General features: G+C 43.1%; 2 protein-coding genes across 3 annotated transcripts; both read right to left on the reverse strand.

Moving 5' to 3' along the window:
* Window positions 1–2,859: 2,859 nt before the first annotated feature.
* LOC100118505 (serine protease inhibitor 3-like) lies at window positions 2,860–3,446 on the reverse strand. The gene is made up of 2 exons (XM_001604536.6): window positions 3,189–3,446; window positions 2,860–3,085 (listed from the first exon to the last, which is right to left on the reverse strand). Exons 1-2 carry the CDS (start codon window positions 3,259–3,261, stop codon window positions 2,937–2,939), a joined length of 222 nt encoding a protein of 73 aa, XP_001604586.1. The 5' UTR covers window positions 3,262–3,446; the 3' UTR covers window positions 2,860–2,936.
* Window positions 3,447–3,723: 277 nt separating this feature from the next.
* LOC100121233 lies at window positions 3,724–23,639 on the reverse strand. Of its 2 annotated transcripts, none has more exons than XM_001604777.6 (5): window positions 23,246–23,639; window positions 9,231–9,296; window positions 8,670–8,756; window positions 7,273–7,720; window positions 3,724–6,357 (listed from the first exon to the last, which is right to left on the reverse strand). In XM_001604777.6, exons 1-5 carry the CDS (start codon window positions 23,330–23,332, stop codon window positions 5,870–5,872), a joined length of 1,176 nt encoding a protein of 391 aa, XP_001604827.2. In that variant the 5' UTR covers window positions 23,333–23,639; the 3' UTR covers window positions 3,724–5,869. The 2 variants fall into 2 exon arrangements, with proteins under 2 accessions (XP_001604827.2, XP_031782145.1); XM_031926285.2 differs by having other exon boundaries at window positions 8,638–8,756; window positions 9,227–9,296; window positions 23,246–23,621.
* Between the last annotated feature and the right edge of the window lie 1,457 nt (window positions 23,640–25,096).

The raw sequence follows: 25,096 nt of genomic DNA on the forward strand, positions 1-25,096 counted from the left end.
CGGTATGCTCTTATCGGACATTTCGATTTCCAGCTTGAAAGTTTCGTCCATACGCGATGGATGTACGAATTATAGTGAGCGTACGGGAGTCTGTTTTTTTTAGTTTCAAATCTCGATCGGAGTCCTTTCATCTGATTCGGACTCGTTCTAATATTATTATGATGGCTTTTTCAAACGGCCTATCACTTTTTATTATGCTAATACGCGGTGTCAGAGGGTTCACAATATGTCCCGGAGCGATTATCGTGATTCGATTTCTAACTCACCTGAGTTTCTAGCGCCCGGTTTGTTCTTTGACAGGTGGATGTTTGTTCCTCGATCAGTTTGCTTCCGAGATGTCACAAGATGACAAGATACGATGAAGCTGTCTTCAAAAAAGAAATCAGCGCTCAATTATCGTATATTCTTCTCTCTGACGATTTGTCATTAACACATTCTTTTGAAAAATATAATTGCTACCTCACGCGATTTCGCTGATTTATATAAATAAAGCATAAACATAATCGTCACCAAATAATCGTAAGAAATCATTTTAAAGAATATATTTGTTTTTGCTTCAGCTCAATCGAGAACAATCATCCTCAATCATCTACAAAGCAGCTCTTTTCTTTATTTACAAATCTTTGTTGTACCTCGATTCCCCGTAAATGCTACCTACTTATTAATTGGATTCACTTTCTTTATCCCTGTAATTCGCGGCGACTTTTAAACTGCAATCACACTAATGTCAGCATTGAACAATTGAAACTCAAAATTGCTTCTGATTCTAATCTCTCGCTTGTCCTTTCAAACAACGGAAGCTATTATGCTTTCGTTTCGTATCATCACACGCGGAAGACTTTTACACCGGCGTGATGTCATACGAACGGTAAATTCATCGGCTTCACTCGGCAGACGATTTTTAAGAAGAAGAAGCAATTTATTTGTTCCCACAAACAAAGCATATCATGGAGCAATAAAAAAGGAAAGATAAAACCAACCTGTCGCAGCAGTGTTCCATTTCGCAAAATTATCCGAGGTTCAATAAAGTCGTACCATTATAATTTTTATAATGGTTGGTTAATGCAAACTTCAAGCAGAGTGATAATATAATTATACAGATCGGCTCCTTCGTCCGCCTCTAAAAATTGTGCAATATGGTTGCGATCGTCTTTAAAGAAACTTAATCTCATGGCGTTATAACATTTAAGCAGATAATAATCGCGTCCGCTCGACATGATCTAAGAAAAAAAATTCCGAATTGCAAAAGAGCGCATTCAAGATATTCACTCTAATGCGCTGTTATAGTTGCGCCCGGTGTGAAAAAAAAGTTATGTTCTATTCTCGGCGCAAAAACAAGTAGTACATTCACGCTTCTTATTTATACACTTCGCGATTCGCGAGCAGCCCAATTACCGCATTGTTCACGCCGGATAAAGCACCTCCTTATCTACTCGCGATCGTGCGCAAAAACAAATTTACCCTTATGCAACCAAATTAAATCTGGCTATAGAGCGTAAGTCAAAAGCCGGAACCCCAGCGACCATCGTGAGTTACAACTGTATCACACACATACAGGCCTCGAGATAAACCATCACCGATCAATCATTCGTCGCTCTTCGTCCTTTCTCCGCGATCACGGCATCTCTTTTCCTCTCGCCTCTCGATTGAAGCGTCAGCAGAGCTATAGAGCGCGGCTGGTAAAAGTCCATTTCGCCCATGTGTGCGCAATGCAACACACGGATTCTGCAAAGTTCGTTGCTCCGCTCTGCGATCAGCGAGAATTCGAAGGGGCAACGAAAGCGCCCGGCTCTAATCTCGTCGAGACTCTATCCGATCGCCATCTGGCGAACTTTGGCAGCATCGAGCGGGCAAGAGAAAAAGGACGAGCGAGAGCAGCGTTACTTAATCGCGCGGAGGAGCCCCGTGTGTTGTTTCGTCACACACGTCGCCGCATAGCGCCGGCTAAACACTCGCGTAATCGCACGTATGGGGAGCTACGATCTGACTTTTAATAAGCGATGCTCCAGATTGGATGTGTTAATCTCCGAGCGGTGGCGTGAATTATACGCTCGGTTGATGGAAAAATGGGTCCGCGTATACCTTTGAGTGGAAGCCGACCCGGTGGCGTTTGCCGAAACTGCTCGAACGAGCAAATGACTGTGTGTGTGCTCGCTCTCGCGTAACGATGGGGTTTTTCGAGATTTTCTTGTGGATAGGAAATCGTTAGGAGCGATATTAACGGTAATGAGTTGTAACTCCTCTTTTTCGATTTTGTAACCCGTTTGCTTCTCCGCAGTTTCACCAATAATTGTATAATGCGCCTCTTTTGTCGCCCAAAAGACCTTTTGTTATATTTAACGTTTATTCGGGAGAAATTTCGAAATTTATAATGAGAGAATGGTCTTGCACGAGGACTCGAGGTATTTATCATAAAAAATCATGCGCTTTTCGGAATCGCGCTATGGGAAACGGCGGAATTAGGTAAAAATGAGCTACCCTCTGTAGCAATTAATGGCTGGCTGCAATAATAAATGGATTTAATGAAGCCCCGCCGCGCAGATGCGATGATCGAACGTCTATCTACGTGTGGCGCATAAAACGCGCTGCTTTTGAAAGTGCGCTCGAGGATCTTTGCGGCGAAGTCTTGCTAAATTTCAATTTTGCAAGTAATAGCAACTCGAATATAGAGCATCATATTTTCTTTGCATAAACTATCTCAGAGCGGATTCACGCGGAGAGGAGAATGTTACGTAGCTATGTAGTTCTGGCTTACGTGTGCTCCAGATAACGCCTTTGAAAATAGATTCGTTTCGCTTGTACGTTAGCTTGTTTGAGGAACAACGATGAAGCTTGGAGATTAAATAATTTGGAATGAACTCTATTTTTCAAATTTATTTTATTTCGAAGACGAGTGAAGTCTTATTTACGTTTAATTAGACATTTGTTGAATAAGCTTATTGGTAGAAGTCAGCAGGTGGAGAAAGACGCTTCCATGGGTCCGGGCACAGTCTCCTGGTACACTGGACGGAATGTGCTTCAGAGCAAAAACATGTGTTACACCCATCAAAATAGGATTTTCCCGGCACGCACTGCTTCTTGGCCTCTGCGGAAGAAAAAAGAAGTTACGTACTTTTTTTCTGTTTTTAGAAGTTGTCTACTGCAATTAGCGCAGAACTTGTATCACTCGAAATGAAAATAAGACAGACCTGCAACGGAGACGTAAAGCGTGGCGATGATGAGCAAGCCAAGTAGTAGTAGGCACGTGGTTTTGGACGCCATATTCACTGGAATTCTTCGTGTTCAAAGTGATTGTTCGAGACTAAGCTTCCAACTAACTTTAGCTGATAAAAAAGCCTTCCTTTTTATATACGGTCTACCGATGCTATGACTCACTTGATTAAATGAAAGACTTCTCGGCTATCATGTTTGTGGAGAAAACGTTTATTTCTTCCTTATGCCCAGGAGACGTAAGACAGGGCAGTGTTTCGTGAATCTCCACATCGTAGTGCTTGGACGCGTAATGATGAAGTCGATGGGGAGGGGAAATTTTATAGAATAGTGTAAATTATGTAAAAGAGTTTGACGACCCTTCAAATCGAATAGATTATTTTAATTAGCAGTATAAAGCAGCTGGAACTTAGAACTCCACAGATAGTGCCACGTCACAATGATTAAAAGCTTATCACAAAATACTCGTTAATAAGTAAAAAATATCATTAATTGAGTAAATAAACACGAATCTTTTTTATAAATGGTTTTTTATTATTATCTTATCTGGATTAATTTTTTGACATTTTTCATTGATTCAGTATGTTGAAGGATAAACCAAGTACACGTATTTACATAATTACATTTAGAGTCGTGAAAAAGATAAATGACAAAAGAATGTTTGAACCGCGAGTACATCTGGGACAAGAAAATATTGATCGTTATCAAAACGAGACTTCCAAGGAATCATGCTTCAAAATAAATTCACATTATCACTCGGTTTTATTTTGCAATTTCGAGATAAATAGACATTATCTTTCGTTCAAAAAATTGTATTACGTTAATAGGACAGTGTAAAAGATCAAAAAATGTTCATTCAATTAAATCGGAAAATCTTTCATCGAGACTTAATCTTTTCAACAGCACAGCATTTTCAATCCTTTTTTATCTTCGGGATCAGTTTTACGCACATTTTACGCGAGGAATTTACACATTTCGCAAGGTTCATACGCGTTTATATCTATACATACATATTCATAAAAAAATACGACTTATTCTTCTACGTATCGCTATCTTTTACATGATCGCAAAATAATACAATATTAATAATAATAATATACGCTTAAAGCTACATCGTTCGTATGTACGTGTCTGTGCAATATAATACAAGGTGTGAAATGTACATGAGTTGTCTGTCTGGCTGCCTCTTTTTCAAAGAGCTATAGCCCAGGAGAGTATAAGAGAGAAAGGAGTACTTGTATGTGTGAGTGTGAGCGCGCGCACGTGTATATAACTCGCGCATATCAATCGCGTGCGCGCGTGCTTGGGAAATTTTCGAACGCTTTTTTTATCAGCTCGCGCGAGAGTTACGGCTAAAGAGGCATGAATAATCGGTCGCTGTGTGACGGAAAAAGAAAGTCACGACTGCGAGATGAGCAGTCGACTTTTTTACGCGGCAGCGGTGGCGGAGGTCGCGACTCCTTCTACATCAGTGCAGTTCTTACAGCGTCGTTTTCGCGACAAATGCAATCGTGGGAGGCAGTTCGGATGGCAGTTGGCACTATCATCTTCAGTTAGATATGGATTTATTTTCGATACGATTACGAAACAAAGACTTGACGATTTTTTTACTCGACTATACTGTTGTTGATATAACTACTCGGTGTCATCGCGCAAAGTATCGTTAGAGCGACTGAGTGGGTCAGGGATGTGTAAGCGCGATAGATTCGCGCTCATCTCACTGTATAAAGCGCGATGGATTACCATAATTTCTTGCAGGTGGAGGGAAAGATTGTTATTTCTTTTTTCTATTCGGAAACTGTGCGCATAGTTATTAAGACTATAAGGCACGCAATAAAAACATCCATAAACACGAGCATTCCTGCACGCGTTTTTCTCACATCCTCCTAGTGGAATATTCAACGAGGCTTGAAAAATTTTAACTATGGCGAATATTGAGAAATCTCGTAGAAAAAAAGAGCTGCACGTCGACTATGCAGTCGATCGAAGAGAATAAATATAATTATTGCGTTTTACGCGAAAATTACGAAGAGAGGAACGCTTGAGAGAGGTCCAAAGTTTCACACGACTAATTAGTACATAGCTGCTCAAACAGTTGATCTTAAGTGGGAAACAATGCCGAAGGGGTAATTTTCGAGGTATGTTTTGAAAAAAATTTCGTCCATTATCTCGAAGCTCTCTTCGCTAAGCTGAATCGTTCACGTCTCGTAAACACTTTTGCAATCCGTCGTTATTTTTGATGAAGAAATTATTCCGTATCGGAGCCGCGGAAAATTGCGCTGTTTGATCAAATGCTCGTTTACCGAACCAAGTGAGTTGTGGTATCAATAATAGCGTCATTTTTGAACATTCGTTTTGTGTCATTTTGCCGATATAACTCGTTCCGGATATAAGTTTTCGATAAAACTTTCCAAGACTCGTAAGTCGGAGTGAAGAATAGACTGAAATCACGCGAATCCTACTTTATTCACGCATCATCAAAATTCATCAAGCTTTCATTTTACTGCACCATTCTATCATCCTACTACCATATATCACATTTAAAAAATCTCAAGATAGCACGCCCAGAGTAATCATTCCAAATACAACCACTCTAAAAATCATCAAGTCTTCTGCCCGCGTGTAAGAATCAAAGCAATCGTCTCTCTCGAATTCCGCATCAATTAGTGGGGAACAGAACCCTAGCTCCTCTCTCGTTGAGTCCAAGCCTCTCTCCCGAGCCAACGTTTCCGTCGATCTCGTTTCCCGTGAGCTCCTCCTCCGGGCTCGAGTTCTTCCTGGCCTTGGCGTAGTATTTAGCCTTGAAGTAATCGTTGTCTTTCGGGGCGATTTTGTTTTGCAGCGGCGGCTCGTCAAATCTGACCTTCGTCTTCTTGGGAGCGATCTTGTTCTGAAGCCTGTCGTCGGACGGGTAGCTCTGCTGTGTTGCGCTGGTGAGGACGTTGATGATGCCGAACCAGTTGGGCCAGGAGAAAGGATTGTTGCCTTCGTCGACGTTTTCGTGCACTTCGTAATTGTGCGTCGGCCTGGGTGGGTTGGTGCTGGTACTGGTGAAGCTAGTGCTGGTGCTGCTGGATGTGGACGTTGTCGTGCTGACGGTCGAGCCTTGGGGTATGGTTGGCTTCGTGGGAGTTGGACGGTGGGTGCCTGTGAAATTTTTTTGGTTAATTCAAAGATATTTCTTTTTTCATCGCATTACTTCCGTATTTTATTTTACATACACTGAGGCGGAAGTGTGGCAACACCGAACTCGTTCACCGCGTGCTATTCAATCATTCTTATTTACATTCAGAGAAGCAATTGGACATCTGTATGAACACATTAAGAGTCCGAAAAAAAAACTGAAAAGAGCCGCGTACACGGAAAGATCTTGAAAAAGCAAATGAGTCGTATACGCTTGAAAACTTTCGATCGAGCCGTCCACGCACAACCATATAGGAAATCAAAGGAGCGTTTGTCCGATTCAGGGTTACGCTCTCGTACGCACGCGGTCATTGATTCCGTTTGATTTTATCGTCGTAGAATTGATAAATTCATCGATATAATCGACCGCCTACCAAATCCCTTATAATTAATTAGACCGGCAACACTTTAGAACCGAATAATTCAATATTATCGCGGCGTTAGAGAAACTAGATAAGACTGATTTAAATCCCATGAGCCTGGAATGCATCTATGAAAACATCTAACGCTTTATATTCAAACGACGACGTTGGCATTGCTGACGCTCCATATTCTCCTCGCGATCATCAATAAAAAAGCAAGTTTATTAAGCAATAGCCAGACGTCTAAATTAAGACCTACATCGTCGCACGCGTCTCCCGTGAGCAGCCCATTCTCTCGCGATTCCATCTTAAAGTCCCTATCTTTATTCCCCTCACAATCACCCCATCCTGGATCACCTTACTCTTGACGCACACATGCAGAGAGTCGAACACAGGCATGTATACATCCTCAAAGGCGGATCTCACAGTCACGTGAAAGGTCGCGCACGACCGCATCCCGCTCCACCAAAAAAAGAGATCGTCGTCCGCCAAGGTCGACTACAAACGAGCGACTCACCTTGGTTATGGTGTCCTCCAAAGTGCAACGGCTTCTGTGGATTGTAGTACTGATAGACGTGGCCGTCCCCGTGTCCCGCGTGACCGTTGAACACGCCGTGCGGTCCCACCACCCACTTGGTAAGGGCGTTGAAGCCGAAGGGGTCGCGGTAGAAGCTGTGGTGGGTGCGCTCGTCCTCGGCTACGATCTGCTGCTGCATGCGACGGTTGTGCTGTATCAGCTGGTCCATACGACGACGGTTGAGTTGCTCCTGCCAGCGACGTTGCTGCTCGCGCTGGGCCTCAACTCGACGCTTGTACTCGTCGCGACGACGGCGCTCAACTTCGTTGACCTGGTCGACGTCATAGCGACGGTTGGGTCGGGTCGTCGACAACGGGGTGGTCTGGTATCGATTCTGCTGGCGGTTCTTGATCAGATTGCCCACGGCTTCAAGGGTCGACACGGGAATCTGGGGGAAGGGGAAGTTATAGGGGATTAGAGAGTTGCTGATGGTGGTGGTGGTGGTGATGATGAAGGGGTTGGTGGGGTGAAGGATGTTTGATGATGGGGTTGAAGAGGTGAGGGATGTTGGATGATATGTTGTCCAGTGCACTTGTTAGTATCATATATTTATAACATTCTGATGACGACAGATGATTCATATGTACATATATAATACAGTGATATATACAATTCATAAAAATAAATTTCAATTAGTATATTGCGATTCAATTACAGTGTTATTACTTTTGTCTTCTATAGCTACGCCCCAGTCGTATTAAATACGTAGTTATACGCTTTGTGCAACAATCACAGTTATTACAATAATACTAATAAGCAAACTGTAATAGAGTATTACACAGACGTTGAGTAACTATCCTCCATAAACAAGTGAGCTGCCATCGAGTTGAAATGCATGCAAATAAAGAAAATGTTAGATGATATGATTTAAACTCTGCATAAGAATTATGTAAATATACGTGCAACCATAAACAGTCCATGCGTAGAAAGTTCATAAAGCATGCGGCTACAAAATAATCAACTACATCCACCGAGCTACCATAGTCTAATACATAACGTTGAATACGCAGCGTTGCAAGTTAATTTTAAAAAGTGATCAGAACTTATTTAACTTGTTAACTTTTGCAAATACAGTAATTCCGCTCGGCTGTTATACGAGCAGATCGCGAATCAAGCCTTGAAAGCGCCATAACATGTCGTTAATTCTAATAACCGATTCGTATCCTTGCAAGAGAGAGAGAGAGAGAGAGAGAGAGAGAGAGAGAGAGAGAGAGAGAGAGAGAGAGAGAGAGAGAGAGATACGCATAAAAACTCCAAATGATTACAATACTCATGCATCAAGAATCGTACGGATAGTACACCCACCTTACATAATGCCCAACTATTATTTACACTACCTTGAGCACACTCTCGATAGCTCCAGCGTTTCCCGGTGACAAAGTCTGAGCCGCCTGTGAAGTCTGCTTGATCGCAGTAATGGGAATCTAAACGGACATTAGAACAGGTGATTTCATCTCGAACAGGATGTTTGTACGTTATAGCCATGCGCGCCAGGAAAATCCGTATATAATCGTTTCCCTCTCACGCTAATGCAGAATCACGCTTTCGACGATCTACGATCTCGAGGCACTTAATTATGATATTAAAAAACGATAAAGCATCAAGGATACCAGCAAGCGGCCAACACGTGCTGTAGACAAGCTGAGGTAATTATCGCGCCTCGGTCTAGAATAAACAGGGATGTGTGTAACGTAGGAACAAGAGGAAAATTTCTCCGATTTGCGAATACACCCGTCGACGTGTTTCTAATTTTTATCGGTACACATGGGGGGCGCAATCGATGGACGAATAAAAAAAAGTCTGCGCGGTGCCGTAAAAGGCGTTTCGCGAAACAGGTCTTGGGCTCTGTGATCGTGTGCGTATGTAGATGTTATATATCGATGGCACTACATACTCACGTTGAAAATGCTGTCGATTAACGACGCGCCGCTCTGCTGGCGCTTCCCGCGGACCGTTTCGTCATCCTGAGGGCAGACAAGATAGAGATAGTTATTGGACCAGCTTTGTGTTTGTATCATATTTTTTTATAGGTCAGTGCAAAAAATTTATGAAAATATACGAAGATTTATGAAAAGTTGATGAAGTACTGGTTATAAATATAATTTTGAATCTAAAACCAATATCCTATGGTTAATCACGCACGTTTGCCACGTGTATAATTTGTATCAGTTAATGAATTTATTATCCTTGCTGTAACGGTTTTTACTGACCACTGCCTTTTAAGAGCTAATATTATTAATGTAATTAAATGACGTCAAACACGCACTCGTGACTCTCATATTTGTGGTACTTCATTACTTAATCTTGAAAATATATCAATATGGAAGTATGTTAGTCATGCTAATTCGTACATTTATATCTGTCGCTAAAATTTGTCAATAAATGCCATGAGTCACGCGAAATAATAATAATGCACTCGCGCGCTAATTCTATAATTATTCTTAATTATCTCTTTATGAAAGAAGTTGCAGTGGACTGTTTAAACTTCTTCTGATAAGTAATGATCCTCCGAGATGAGTACGGTTTGCGAAAGAATGCTATAAAATTTGTAACGTTCCGAGAAGCGAGATTTTGAAATCTTATCTAGGTTTCAGCCGGTGGTCGATGGCTATTGCATTCGACCGCGTAAAAGTGACCTTGCAAAAATGTCTAACTTTCATCTTTAGGGTAAGTATATCTCAATATAGTGATTTATGGTGACTTAACATCATTATCTAATAACTAATGGTGTAGAGTAGGTTATTCTAGATGGAAGAAAGTACATCCTATGACTCAAAAATATGTGTACCATCAATAAAGTGATGTTTATCGCTTCGCAATATTTTTCAGCACCACACATACAGAGATAGGTCTAAAAAGTGCATTTGAAACCAAAGTAACTAATAATAAATAACACCGAGAAAAGCTGTCGTCCCGTATACGATTTTATGAAAAAGATCAGTTTTTTCTCACTCACATTACTTTTTCTCACCTTGATATAGAATAAACGTTAAGTTATGAGTTAAATTTATATCCGTACTTTGGATATTTTTATCACCGAGGATACATTGTACTCGTTTTATTCGAAAAAATATGACTGCTATGGTAATCGGGCTGTAATTATGCAATTATAATTCATCGTTTAAAAGTGTTATCCGCTTGCGCCGAAGGTGTTCCTCTGAAACCTGGTCCGGGCACGAAAGTGAATGGATGTTTTGATAAACTTTCTTTATTTTTGTAAAGGCCTTTCAACCAACCCGATCACCTTGCACGATATAAATATTTATGTTTTGAATACGCTGGCTGATACTTTTTGTTCGTTTTGGTAACCTCCGAATTTTTTAATATTTATTTTAATAATAATCATCATGATTTTTGTACATATGGCAACTAGCTGCGTACAATTCCATATTTGCAAATAATATGTGAGAATCATTTAAAGAAGTGTAAAACTGCGAAATGAAATATTTTTTCATCGTTGCATAAAGATGATGAATAATTTAGTCATGAAAGCTTGAATTCATTATCCGAGTCATAGGTTATACACGAAGTGATGCTGTTAAATGGATAATTAATGGGAAAGATCATGGCGCAACATCACACCGGTATAGGTGAGAGGTTTCGGTGATGTTGTTTTCTTGGATCTACAAAGCTTTTCTATATGCCATCGAAACCAACGGTTATTTAAAAAAAGTTTTTGTAGATAAATTTTACATCAAAATTGATTGTTTATCACGACATCTATATCTGATAAATATTCTTCAATCGATATTGAGGATCCTTGCAATTCAAAAAATCATTTTAAAATATCCATCCACCAGTTTCTCAAGCACAAATAGACAATTCGGTACAATTGCTTTTTTATTAATTCGCGCGAACGGCCTTGTTCCCTCTGCAGATAACTATCGATCGTTTTCATCATCTCATACATGTAAGTGTAATTGACCTACGGGTCAATTTTGGTAGTTCAATCAATCCTGACGAGTCTCTGTAGGCGAAGCATTTTTTCGCGCACACTTTACATCGTCATCAGTCAATTTTTCGCCATAGCAATTAAAACCTGCCAGCGTCCTAAAATAAGTTTCGCAACATGACATTTTGCAGAAAGATAACTCCAACAACGAATTTTACGATTACGCCAAGGCATGATTCTGCAAATAACTGCTGAAAAATCTTTGCAACGTTTCACGTAGCGAAGATACGATAGGCACAAAATATTAGTAAATCGACCGATCGATAATTCATCTTCGAATTAGAATGAGATAGAAATAAACGTGATTCATATAGATGTCAGACGTAAATACATAGACAGATTAATCAATAGTAGGCTGATGGTGATGATTGATTTCCGCTTTTGGAAAGTGTAAACGACCTCAGCTATTGTGTATGAAGAGATCAAATAAAATCAAACTGGATAGGTTTAATTTGAAATTTGCTAGATAGAGATCGGTCTAATGGAGCGGGCCCAAAAAATCAAGTCACCGTGGATCGATTTTTTCAAATCAAAACTTTTCGCGCGTTAACAGATGTTTATGCATGGTACTTTAGTTCAATGTTAATGTCGTAACAGGCAAATTAACACTTTTCACTCTAAAACCGAATATAGCAACTGGTATCCACTGTGTATTTCAGCTATGTACAAAGTTTAAACGTGTTTTTTCTCGAAACGACATTTTCTTATCTGGTTGCTACGGTGAATTAAGATTTAATCATCCGATCCACTGAAAAAAGTAAGCTATGGGACATATGCATTCTGGTCTAAACTGGACAGTTTAAAAATCTCACAACTCGTCGAAAGCGAAAATCGGCAATCGTCGTAAATTATAAAAATACATCGCAAGCTCCCACTTAAAAATGCATAAAGCGAAGGTCTTTAAACTCCTTTTCAGCGCATTTCCCAACAAACGTGACTCTTTTAACGAGTGCATCCACGTAATTCCATTAACATTTACGAGCACGATCCTCTTTGAATGAACGCGAGCAAAAATAGAGCAGATCGCGTCCGTGATTTTTTCGTTCTCGTTCGCTTGTTCTATGTCATCGCTATGCGTAACGATCCGCGATGCAATAATATCGATATAATACCCTTTTGGAAGTCACAGTAGGCGAGCGCAATTGTTTTTCGCTGCGGCGTTAGAAGGACTTGAGCAAGATTTTGTAAATCACTCGTCGACACAGCTGGAAGGTTACCGGCACGCGATATAATGATCCGAGTTGAGTGTTTGCCAACGAGCGCGTAGAACACACAAACAAGGCGACTCGCGCGTCGATTTGTTAAACCGATCGTGTTATTCCGCTGTGAATCTTTACCTAATGTCGAATACGGAATTTCTCGTCGTCGCGATCCCGATTGGGCAACGGCATTATTTAGCGCCGATCTAGTCGACATGGATCGCTGTAATTCCACTTGGATTTTTTATCGGCGAAACACACACATTTGAGGTTAAAATACCGATAAAAATGTTCGAAGCCTGTAGTGCAAGATCGTTACGCGAGTATAAGTATGACATTATCGGCGTTACAAAATACCGATCGACTTTGAGAGCCCGACGATCAACTGGGTCAAAATTAATGTCATATCTACGCGATGTTTTTAGCGAGAAACAGCGGTCGCCTCGAATAGCTGATCGCAATCCATCAAAACCAGTTGCTCGCAGACATAATAATCGTCCAATGTCGATTCAGTTCTGTTTTTTGCCCTCGGCCAGCGACGACGCAGTACAAGAGTACTTTTGTCTCTCTCCCGCACCTCCAGCGATTTTCCGCGAGTCGGAATCGATAAAAATTTATGAGCAACGATGCGTACGTCTCTTTTTTTCTCAAGCACGAGCCGAGAGGAAAGTGCCGCAGATATAAATCTATAAATGGCACAGTAATGAGACATAGCCGCGCGGAGTATGACATTGCAAAAGCGAGCGTGGGCTCGATTTGGAACTGCTGACTGGCGCTTTAATGAAAACTTAATTACGTCGCGAGAGGTCCAAGAGCTACCGGACGGCGCGTAAAAATCACGCTCGATCTGTTTGCTTTCAGACGCGGGTCTATTATGATCGATGATGAAGACTGATGTCGAGTGCATTAAGTCACACGCGGACTTTTCTATGCGAAGGTGTTTCTGATGAATCGGCCGAGCGTCCGATTTTATCGGTTTACTAGCGCGGCCATGGTGTGAAGACAGAAATGTTACGACTCATCGTGGCCGCGTTGCTGCTGCTGTCGGTCGTCAAAATACGAGCTTAGAAATCTCGCGCTAGTATTATACGAGCGAATATTTCACTTTATGTATCAATTAAATGCGGATTCCTCGCTTTCTTTCCCCGGTTTTATCGTTGATATTCCGCGAATGGTAACACACGAGAAGGAATCCTCCCGCCGTTCTGTAATGCGAATATTGCGCAAGCCGGAGTCAAAATAATTTTTTTGCACGTACGTGTACGGACGCGCGGCGCAATTACCGGCTTTATGATACTCATTTTCCCCGGCGATATCATAATCGGTTTCTGAAAAATAGAATAAGGAACAACAACACAAAATCGCATTTTGTAATGTAACGTACACCGCGCGCGCTTTCGCGATAGCAAAATTGTATCATCAAGTGGCAAAGCGATCGCTGTAAATACATGTTCGGAGTAACGACCTACAGGAAAGTGCCTTTGCTGGACGATATTGCTCTGATAAAGCGACTCGCGTTGGTCCACTGGTCAAATACGCGAATTTTCGTTTTGCGGCTGATTACGAACTGAGAGTAATGAAACGGGCCTCTTAACGGACCTAATCATCTAGATAGCCCATTCATTACTACATCCAGCCGATTTCCACGTTACGTCAGGCTATACACATTCATTTTGCGAAAAAAAATCGCATTTATATACAAAGAAAGCGCAAACAATGCAACGCGCCGAATGTTAATTCAAAATAGAAAGCTAGATCCCCAAAACGATTGCCGCTATGGAAACTCTACACCGCGTTTCCTCGGAAAAACGCAGCGTAATTTCAGATTACAACCGGGAATCGCTATATACCACTGCACTTCTCTCCGCATCCCCGCGGCGCGAAATCAAACTCCGAGAAATCTCGAGCCAGCAGCATGCATCCGTATCGATTCGCCGTGTAATACAGGTTCGCATGATTCGATGAACCAATCACTCTACATATAGCTCTGGAATGATTCCTTTTTCCGCGAACTAGACCGGTGTATACGTTATACCTTCGCGTTTTTCTCTCTCTCTCTCTCTCTCTCTCTCTCTCTCTCTCTCTCTCTCTCTATACACACGAGTGTCCTCGTGATTATATCTCGTGAAAGGACGACACTACGCACGCATCGCTAACTTTTTTTCGATACATGCACCAGCGCACTTTCACTTTTTGCGATGAGCAGTGTGCAGCAAACGTTTTGAGCTCCGTAATGGAAGGAAGAGGCGCATTGAAAACGTCGGTCGGAGACGAGTGCAGTGTATGCGCGATTGTTTTGAGAGGACGGATGGGAATACATTTGAATGTTTTTATGGCGAATTCGCGGTTGCTTCTGATTCGATTACGCGCTCGGGATACATAAAGCACGAATGCTGATGTACTGGGGAACGAATTGACAGCGAGCGGTGCAGCTTATTGTTATTGGATTGGAAAGCAGTTATTTTAATGAAGAGATATCTACTTTGATTTCACTTTCCGAGTAAATAAGCCGTATGTGTGTGTGTATTTTTTCCGGTCGTTTAGTGAGCGATGAAGTTTTCTTATTCCACGCTAAATCATACGCGAGTCTAATACTAAATACAATTAGTTTCCGCTAGCCACGCCGTATATCTCCGCGAAAACTGGTTCCGCACAACAATAACCCGATCGCATTTTAAAGTCCCCGAATCTCATTTCCAAAGTAAATTCGCAAAGTATACACGGCCACTTACACACGCGCGCGGACACCCGGCTGCAAAAAGCGAGCAAAGTGAGAGCGCCATTCCATTCCTCCCATGCAGTCGCGGACAACAACAACCGCCTCTGACAAAAAGAAAATTTAACGACGCACGTCGAACGAAAAAAATGCCTCATTACATACGCGCGCGCGTCGGAGATGTTTCGCCGAGGTGCGCCTCTGAACTTGACCCAGAAACTCCACACTACGTGAGTTATATATGGCTATACACACGGTAGCGGCTGGCGGAAAGTGAAAGAGCGCGTCGAGGCGTGTTCCTATACAAAAGACTATCCGTCCGCGAGGCTATTGTGCGCCTCTGTATAATAGCAAAATTTTACGTCGTTGAGCAACGACGAGCCGCATTTTTTTCCGGCTCGACCAAATCCTTGGTGCGTACACCGCAGCTTTTTGTCAAACCCGTCGAAGGATGAGTGCCGAGATGCTACGTACGTTTACGCGAGGGCGAGGAAAAAAATCGAAAGCCAAATCGAAGGTCCGCTATACGTTTCCGTCGACTGCACGTGAGTAGCTCTCTGTACAGAGTCGAGGACGCTGCAACGCTTATTATTGCTGATTGACGGGTTTCGCTCGCGTCGCGGGATACCTCGCGCTCGCGCGACTTCGATTTCACGCTGACAAAATTGACAAACCAGCTGTACGCCCGCATATCGCGTCACGGATTCCGCTGGGGAGAGAGATTGGGCCTTTTTTGTTCAATTGGGACGTTACGATGGCTGACTTCATTCGTCGTCGCTACGACATTGCAGTGGTTGGGCGCGTGACTTGGGTTTCCTATAGGGTGTGGATTTTTTTCGCCGATGTTAGGAAGTGCAGTCTCGTGAGTCGGTCCGCGTTTGCCTGTGTGTCCAATGGCGAGGAAAAATCGGCTAGTACCGCAACGCGAATTCAATGGATTTTTAAACGATTGTTTATGAAGGGTGTATTTTTTATGCAGCATTGTTCACACGATTACATAAAATATTGGATAACGCAAGGGGAATGCATGCGATGCCAAAAAGCTTTTTTTTCGAGAGAGGCGGCGTTTACTGCGCGATGCTACAAGCGAAAGCCTATCCGATTCGAAATCTATGCAGATCAATTCCTCTGATAAATATCAGCCGGAGTACTAATTTTTAAAGCGATTACGTAAGCAGCTCGCTCACTTGAGAGAGAGAGAGAGAGTTATTGTGTTCTAAAAACTACTCGGTACTCACATGTGCACGTAACGGCGAAGCAAAAAGTTACCTTACACCGACGCAAAGCTTTAGAGTGAGTATAATCCGCAAATGATTACGCGCGAGAGTCCCGTAAATCATCTGCTTTCGCGCGAAGTCTTTAATGAAAAAAAAGAGAAAGAAATTGGATTGGCCGGCGCATCGCCGTAAGCTCAAAGAAAGTGTTTAACAAATATCAAATGTAAGCATCCTTCGGAAGCGATAATTTATGCATATGCCGTGTATGCGCGCGAGTTTATATAATCCGAGAAATTCTCTCGCGACGATGATGCGTGTAAAAACGATGCGAAATTCGTTCTGTCTCTGAATATTCCATTGACATATTTCACCTCGTTGCGTTTCTTAACTTTCGTTCGAATATATAGGCGAATATATATTTTTTATATTAACTAAAACCAGAAATTGTGCACTCGAGAGCCATAAAAGCGTGATCACATCGCGCGGGAGGTGCCAGGCCGATAGTTGTAACATTTCTTTTCACTTTCGTCACGCTCCAGTTCTGTTTTCGGAAAATGCATGCACTCGAGTGAAAAATTTGACAAAGCTTGAACGGCCCCGTCAGGTAGTAAATAATTCAACGATGCCGATGCGCCGCATATTGTATTCCGAAACTCGTGTACTTTTTCGAAGAAACATTTATATTGAACGCGCCTTTCGTTGAATTATGCAAGTGATGAAAGATTGCTGTTAAATTATTTACAACTTTCTAGAACGAAAATTTTCAAATGAATATCATATCGGCGTATAGAGACACGATGCTAGTACATTCGAAAAAGTAGTGTACGCTCGTTACACGTGTTTCGCAACGTTGTCAACTCGAGTCTGAAAGATTTCGACATTTCATCTCAAAAACTCGAAGCAATTCTACAAATTATACTCACGACGGAAGACAATACTCCGATACAATATACAATTAACCCTAACTCCACGATGCGCACACAAGACTTTAATTAAATTAAGCGCAAAAGCCTACAATTAAACCATCGATTAATAAAGCAATAAAGCCAATAGATCGTCAACGAGTCGCACGTCTTGCAGAAACTCGCGCTACTAATTGCAAAATAAATCTCGCCTACTCTCGCGGTACGATCGGCGCAAAAACATTTGATAACGATTTATTGTACGTAGCCCTCGCGTCCATAATAACATCCGCGTTTCGAAATTGGGATTTACACTATGGAATATCCGTAAAAATCCGGCATCCAACAATTACTCGCAGCGCTCATAATTACCTCGGAAAATGGCAATATTTTTCCCCGCCGTATAAGGACTACCACACACGGCGCACTTATACGTATAGGTGAAAGGTTCCATAAATACGCCAATTTTTGCTCCCCGACGAGCACACACGTGCACCTTTGTGCACCCGGTGTACAACAACTTCATTACTATCTCATAATCAAATTTATCGCGTATTGTAGCGCCGAATATGCCAGAGCAGCGTGTACTTACACGGTCCTCCCAAAGCATCATCGTCATCCCACTCGCGAAACAAGCGAGTATCGGCGATTTTTTGCTCGTCCGCTTGTGTGACGCAACGATATAATGCGATATAATGCTCTTGAGCGCGGGCTTTTCGCGCGATTATCCGCAACAATAGCCCGCTAATTATGTAAAAAGCGAAGCGCGGCGAAAAAAGCGGGACTATTGTGCGCGAGTGTTCGCTTCCGAAAAAAAGAGGAAAAAGCCGCTCGCCAGAGGTGAGGCTAACGTTTATGAGCTGCACTTATACGGCGAAAACGCGCCGCGCCGCGCTAGATATATATACACAACACAACGCACGCATTCGAGAAAGAGAGAGAGAGAGAGAGAGAGAGAGAGAGAGAGAGAGAGAGAGAGAGAGAGAGACAGAGAGAGAGAAAAAAGAGCCGCTGCACACACTTACGGAGATTACGCGATGAGCGCCGAGAGGCGAATCTGGCGCTTTCTCTCTCTCAAAGTGCAGCGTCTCTCCCGAGAGAGTAAAGCGCGCCACATGCGAGTGCAGAGCAGCGCAGTTAAATTACCGAAGATTTCGCGATATATCCTATATATATATATATATATATATATATATATATATATATATATATATATATATACCTTATACGAGAAGAAACGATGATCGGGAGCCGGTCGAAGGTTAATAAACCTATACACGCGAGCTTTTCCGTGGAAAACACGCGTAACCGTTCGTGCATAGCTACGTGCAGAACGGATAGTTCGCATCGTGAGGCTATGCACGATTTCGGCGCATGCAGATAATAAGGAAGGTTTCGATCCGCGGCGAGGAGGAACTTTTCGTGGAACTGCGCTACATTCTGTGCGCTTGATGTCACGGATAATCAAGATACAATTATTTGATCGCGGCTGCGGAAATTTCGTGTTTGCTTTGAATATTGCAACAGACATTATCCCATTAAGTTTTTAGAGGGAGAGAGAGAGAGAGTCGGCAGATAAAAAATATACACTATGTATGCGCCCGTGAGATCGTTATCGGAAACGAAATTAACGATAGGTCCTGGGAAATGCTCTGGAGCGGCTGATGTTACGTGAAATTTAAATTTCAGAGGATTGATAAAAGTGCAGCTATTTTATTCGAGAGGTATAAACGCGCGCGGATATTCTAGATATATACCACAACGGCGCGCTTACCTAACTGATCTTAACAACAATATTGTATTTCTGTCCTTGACAATTGCAATCAGCGCTAGTTTACTTTCTCGTCTCTCATTACAGGAAATAGCGTAATTTGAGTATAAAAATTGGTCTAAGATTAGCCTGCGGCGTGTGAGAAGAAATTACGTATGCGATCAATCTTTTTGCAACCGTAGCTGCTACGTTTCGCGCCAAAGAGACGTAACGTCTCCGCGTGATGCAATTCGAAGAAGAGAAAACAAAGAGCAAGCTTTTCTGCCTTCCAGAGTATGCACACTTTTCAACGCTTTGAGGAAGACGCGATCGCCTATACCGATAACTCCATAGCTTCCCCATACATCTTTTGTGCTGATTCCGCGTATATTATTTAAGAAGGTCCCAAGGTTATTTAATGCAAATACATACGTTTATTAATACTGCGAACAAAGCCCTCTATGAAAAAATGCACACACGCGCTGCATTGTCGGACGGATCGACGCATCTTCGAAACGCCGATGATAATGAGACGACTCGCATGTGCGTATAAATAAATATTTAAAACAACATCTGCCGACGGCGCGCTGAATAAAAACACGAATTTAAAACGCGTTTGTCCAGTCGCGGTTTCCCAATGATATCAGGAAATTTCAGGTTTTTTTTCTCTCCAGCGCACGACGAGCGATCCCAAGGACTATATTTTATAAATAGGAGGACAGAGAGAGCAAGTACGCGAAGACTCATTAATTAAAAGAGAACGTCTTTTTACCGAAAAGATTGCGCGCGGTAACGAGCGAATGCATAGCTCTTATTAATCAAGCGCTAATAACCCGTTAAAAAACGCACTCGTCCTCTCGCTGCGTTTACACAATTGCGACACTCCTAAAAACACGGCTGATAAACACGGACACGGGCGAAACGAGTTTCGAGCTGACCCTTTTAGCAGATGAGAAAGTCAGAAAAAATATAAGCTCAACCGCTCGCAAGTACAATGGAAAAGTATATCATCAATGCTGCGCGCATATTGAAATCGAGTCCGGCCACTTTCGATTTCTGGACTTCTACTTTCGATACATGCAGATGTGTGTATACGTGCTTTCTCGCTCTCCGAACTTGCGGCAGCATCTTTTTCGTGCGTCTCTCGCTGCGGATCAAGGAGTCAATTTTTTTTTTTTTTTGTTCTCGACACAGCTCAGAACAACGTCGCGTCGCTAAGAGCATAAGTAGGTATTTTTCACGCGAAGGTCGAGCGTCCCGCGATGTACGTGACTCATGTGCGGAGGTTGAAATCCTCCTTTGTGAGGTAACCTTATGGTTCTAGGCTAATCAAAACAAATCGTATGTCTCATGCAAATTCCATGTGAAAAAGTGACGTCCTCTCGCGCGGCACATATTGTTGTAACGTGCGGATTTCAAACAATAAAGCATTTGCGCAGAAATAATTCAATGATTGGTAAGGGGAGACAGAGTAGACCTGTTATTTCGTTTGGCTTAATAAACTAATTCCACGGAATAGCGATCGTTATTGCAACGACTATATGCGTTGAACTACTGTTATTGTGTATACGAGTTGATAAACGAGCATCGGCCGTTAAGTACAAATGTATAACCGCGAGGTGCGTTTCTTGCACACAAAACAACTTTCATTAACATCGAACAAATATATTATTATTGGCTCTCGGTATAGGGCAAAAATCCTAATTAATGTGGCGTACGAGAATCATTGCCCCCCTATAAGTTCCCGGTAATTGAATGTAACTCGATAGTAATTTTCAGTTAATAATTAACTTAATTCGCCGATGCCTTATTTGTTGTTAATTAACCGTGAGCGCGTTTAATTGACCACCTTTTCCGCGATATTACTTAATTGACAATCGACGCGGCCGACGATCTCGCGAAACAAAGTCGTTCCTCCGAACTAATGTTTCTCTCTCTCCAAAGGTCATTGTGTAATATTTACACAGCGCTGACTAATGAGATAAGCTATATGGGCTCATTTCACGACCTGCGTAAATCAGCGTCGTTGCATCAAAAACTCCAAACTCGAGAGTGTAAAATTCTCTGTTTCACCTTTTTCGCGCATCTCTTTCGCGGTAAATCACGGCTGATCGAGATTCCACGCGACGAACCTATGCAACGAGTCACCCATTACGATTTACGATTGTAGAAAATTTGCACAGCTGGAAAGTAAAAGGTAAATTTATCACGCGCGCCGCCGATAAACCATCGGGCAAATTTTTACATCGCCTCTCGGCACTTTAACTCGAGATCATTAATTTTCGGATAAATATAGCCGTTCTATAATAGCGGGTAACTTTGCGGAATTTCTTAATTCGCGCGCGTTTGAATCACTGAGCGGCGACGTTTTCCGTGAAAATTAAAAGCGGTGCGTGTGCAGTTTCGCTGGAAAAAATTAACGCGTTTTAACGATCGATTTATCGATTCTCAGTGCGAGCACCACTGCAGTTTTCTTTTTTAATTAGACGCGAAAAACTTTCTACGCGGAGATTGCGAAGAAAATTTGATTGCTCGTAATTGATATAGAAAAATGATCTATTCATGAAATATTCAAATTACCGCGGCAATTTCAAGCTTATGTAACGCGCGGGAGATGCGGTGAAGATGAACTTTTCACGTCGCTAATAGACGGCACACATCATTAGGCGCAACGCAAGTGTTGCGCGTTTAGATTTCGAACACCGAAATCCTCGGACCTTCGACATAAGCGCCTTCTTGATTACTTAAATTTTCGGATAAGTTTGAATGAATTTCCGTCTTAATCTATGTTGCTTACGCAACGTTTAAATATCCCTGACGAGTGTAATGTGAACTCATTTCAAACGCTACATCTGATGCTTCGAGCGAGTTTCCTAGTTTCACACACGGGTATCCCGCAGTCACGAGTTTTAATTCTTGTCATTTCAATTTGAGTGCTTTGCATAATACGCTCTATGTGTGCAGCGGTCTATCATCCAAACTAGATTCGGAATCTTTGTGTTTCATCTTTCAACTCGTTTCGATTTCGATATATTGTTGTTTTTCGATGATATCTCCGCGAGGCAGCTCATGAATATCAAATATTAGAAGGCCCACCATCGAGTATATTCCCTCGCATTCTATTTCACGATTTCACAATGCGAAGCGGATGAGTTGAAACGATAAATTTTTCATGAAACCTCTTAACACATCCTGTATCTCTCGGTGAGTTGAGATTTCTCCAGTTTTCCGATCATTCCAATCTCCACTTCGAATATCTCACACAGATGCACCAAATAATCCCGCGAGCGAACCCAATTAGACCGCCCGCGAAACTTCTCGTGCCATCCCGCCGTTAAGATCGGATAATGACCACAGATCGCGTATATTTTCTAATCTTAATTGCGTCCCGACAGTTGATATCTCAGTCGAGATCCGCACCGAAGGAGGACTCATCCAAAAGAGCAATCTCTGCAGTTTGTGTAATTACGTCCGTATCACTTTCGCTTTTATCTTTCAGCGGGAGATGCACGCGCGTGAAAATCCGTTTTTAATTTGTTCTATGCGATAAGTTGTCCTTGTTAGTCGCCGAGGAGTAATGCCGTTTCTTAATATCGCGCGCGGAATGCATCGTTTCGACGACGGCGGCGATTGAGTAATTACGAACAGCGGAAAATCAATTCGACTCCGTATCTGTAACCCCGTCGTACATACGCCGAGCCAGTGATATCATAATACCAAACGTAAACACGGCTTTTTGATTTAAAACACGTTCGGTCGTATATTTTATGCGACATTGAATTTTGATCGGTTTTTGCATTGTTTACGTTATTTCAAGCAAATCAGGCGCAAGCTCGTAGAACTAATTCGCTAAGTTACGGTCTCGCGTTGCTCTGATTATAAAACACACCTCGGTATTATTTATTTTACCGGATTATACCGTAAACTTGTTTATTTTGCAAATTTATGCCGTCCAGCAGAACACTCTCTCCGCAAATCGATTTTCACCTCACAGTCGCGCGCCGAAACCGTCGAAAGTACGTCCGCGCGAAACCGCAAGCACCGGTACCGTGAAAAAAAGGCTGCAGAAATCGTCACTGTGTATACAAATCGCCACTAAAAATCGCAGCAGCACAATTGCACTATTATCATCACTGAGCGTCACACATAGCAGCAAGCAGTCGTCGATGGCACTCACCTCTTCGGGCTCCTCGAACACCTGGTAGCCCGAAGCCCGAACGGCCAGGAAGACGAGGACTAGACAGCATATCGCGATCCGCTTCATGGCTGCGTCGCATAAAAACAACTCTCACTTTCCTTCACAAAGGTACGAACAACAGCGTTGGTAGCGAATAAAAATAAAAATATTCGACAAGAGAAGAGTCACAAGTGCAGCTGGTGTGTGTGTGTGCGTGTGTGTGTACGTGCGATCTCCGATCGCGATGCCGCGCGCACAATTGGCACGCGAAACGACTCGACGGGTCTATAAGAGGCGCAAAGCGCGCTTGCGATCCCACGCTAGCTAACCCCTGGCCAATCGCGAGCTGTTCTCATTGGATGATGTTCCGCGGCAGCTGGCCGCGCGTCCTTTCTACCACCGCCAGAGCCTCGCCAGCCACCACCAGACGACGATCGCCGCCGCCGCCGCCGCCGCCGCCGCAGCTACTTGCCTACATCATCCGGCGCGCGCAAGCGCACGCGTACACGAGAGCGAGAGTGAGTCTGGCGCTCTCTGCTGCTCCTCCTCCCACCGGCGCGTGTCATCCGCGCTCCCGTTTCCTTCGCATCCATACACACACACACAACCCTTTCCCTCTCCACAGCAGCAGCAGCTTTTCGGAAGGCGAACCGCTTCTTCGGAGTGAGTTCGACGCCGCTGTGGAGATTTGATGTGCCCTTCGGAAGAGCGAGATCGCGCGAGAGAGATACGCCAGCTCGTTTCGCTCGTCGTTGCCTTGTAAGGCTGGGGTGTCGATTTATTCCTCTCTCCCCGATGCGATCGAGATATTCGGCGAATCGTGTACTGCGCACGAAACTAGGCTTTCGCGCGAAAATCCAGCGGCAAGCTCACCTTCGACGGCCTACCATAGCCAGGACTTATCTACTTACTTCACGCGCTTGGAATTACAGACACGCTCGAGACGAATCAATCGAGTCGGATCGGGTTTGAGACACACAATGCTGTAGATCTCGCGACTCTCTTACAAGTGAGCTACCGGCAGCGCAATTAGCGGCTTATGCATAAACAATATTCGATTGTTGTCCGCACTCCGGCATCTCGGTGAGGGCAGACCCGCAGGTATTCCGTTGTTTGTTCAAGCGGTATAGGTACGGCAGCGACGCCCACGAGAATTCTTCCCTCCGCTATAATATCGTCTAATTATGTAAGGATAGCGTTCCGATTTGCATATAAAACTTTCATCGACATGACACAATTCGTTCGACGTACGCGATATTACTCGGCGAGTATGAGGCCGGAATCATTGAGCATTGCGAGTACAGAGTCGTCATTCGGAGGGCTTTCGAGCTAGTGAGAAACCGGCGCCGCATCGGGAATGTTAATTACCCCGCGCGTGACCGATGATCCCGCTTTCGATTATCGCGAGGGGCGTTGATTTCTTTCTTCATATATATGACAGAGAGCCAGTCTATACAAACACGATGCGCGCCGCCGGAGAAATTCGCGGCGATTTCGTAACGACGCTTTTATTTGCCTTTCCGCGCTCGGCCGCGAATATGGGTGTAATATTCTGCACAATTTGCGCTGGGCTTCTAATTAAATGGCTTACGTATGCAAAGTAGCCGACTACACGGGAGGATTGTGTCTGCACGCTCGGCAGATTTTTACACTGTCCGGCTTATAATTGCAGAGTTTTACGCACGAAACCGCTTTTCTTCCTGTTACCGCCGACTTATTGAATAGCTGTCGGGGAAAAGTATCGAGAATGTGTTAAATTTCATGTTCTCCGTTAACCTCGTGCGCGGAGATGATGGTTGAACGAGGAATCGCTTCCTTCGCGTTTCATGTTTACGTTTATACGCCTCGCTT

This window comes from Nasonia vitripennis, chromosome 3, assembly GCF_009193385.2.
Source record: "Nasonia vitripennis strain AsymCx chromosome 3, Nvit_psr_1.1, whole genome shotgun sequence".
Classification (NCBI taxonomy): domain Eukaryota; kingdom Metazoa; phylum Arthropoda; class Insecta; order Hymenoptera; family Pteromalidae; genus Nasonia; species Nasonia vitripennis.

What these genes read in the sequence shown, in the direction of transcription:
- LOC100118505 (XM_001604536.6), bottom strand. Translation starts at nt 3,261, where the DNA reads ATGGCGTCCAAAACCACGTGCCTACTACTACTTGGCTTGCTCATCATC. An exon ending in GCTTTACGTCTCCGTTGCAG is followed by an intron (nt 3,086 to 3,188) that starts GTCTGTCTTATT and finishes TTTCTTCCGCAG; the next exon opens with AGGCCAAGAAGCAGTGCGTG.
- LOC100121233 (XM_031926285.2), bottom strand. Translation starts at nt 23,332, where the DNA reads ATGAAGCGGATCGCGATATGCTGTCTAGTCCTCGTCTTCCTGGCCGTT. An exon ending in TGTTCGAGGAGCCCGAAGAG is followed by an intron (nt 9,297 to 23,245) that starts GTGAGTGCCATC and finishes GTCTGCCCTCAG; the next exon opens with GATGACGAAACGGTCCGCGG. An exon ending in TGGAGGACACCATAACCAAG is followed by an intron (nt 6,358 to 7,272) that starts GTGAGTCGCTCG and finishes AAAATTTCACAG; the next exon opens with GCACCCACCGTCCAACTCCC.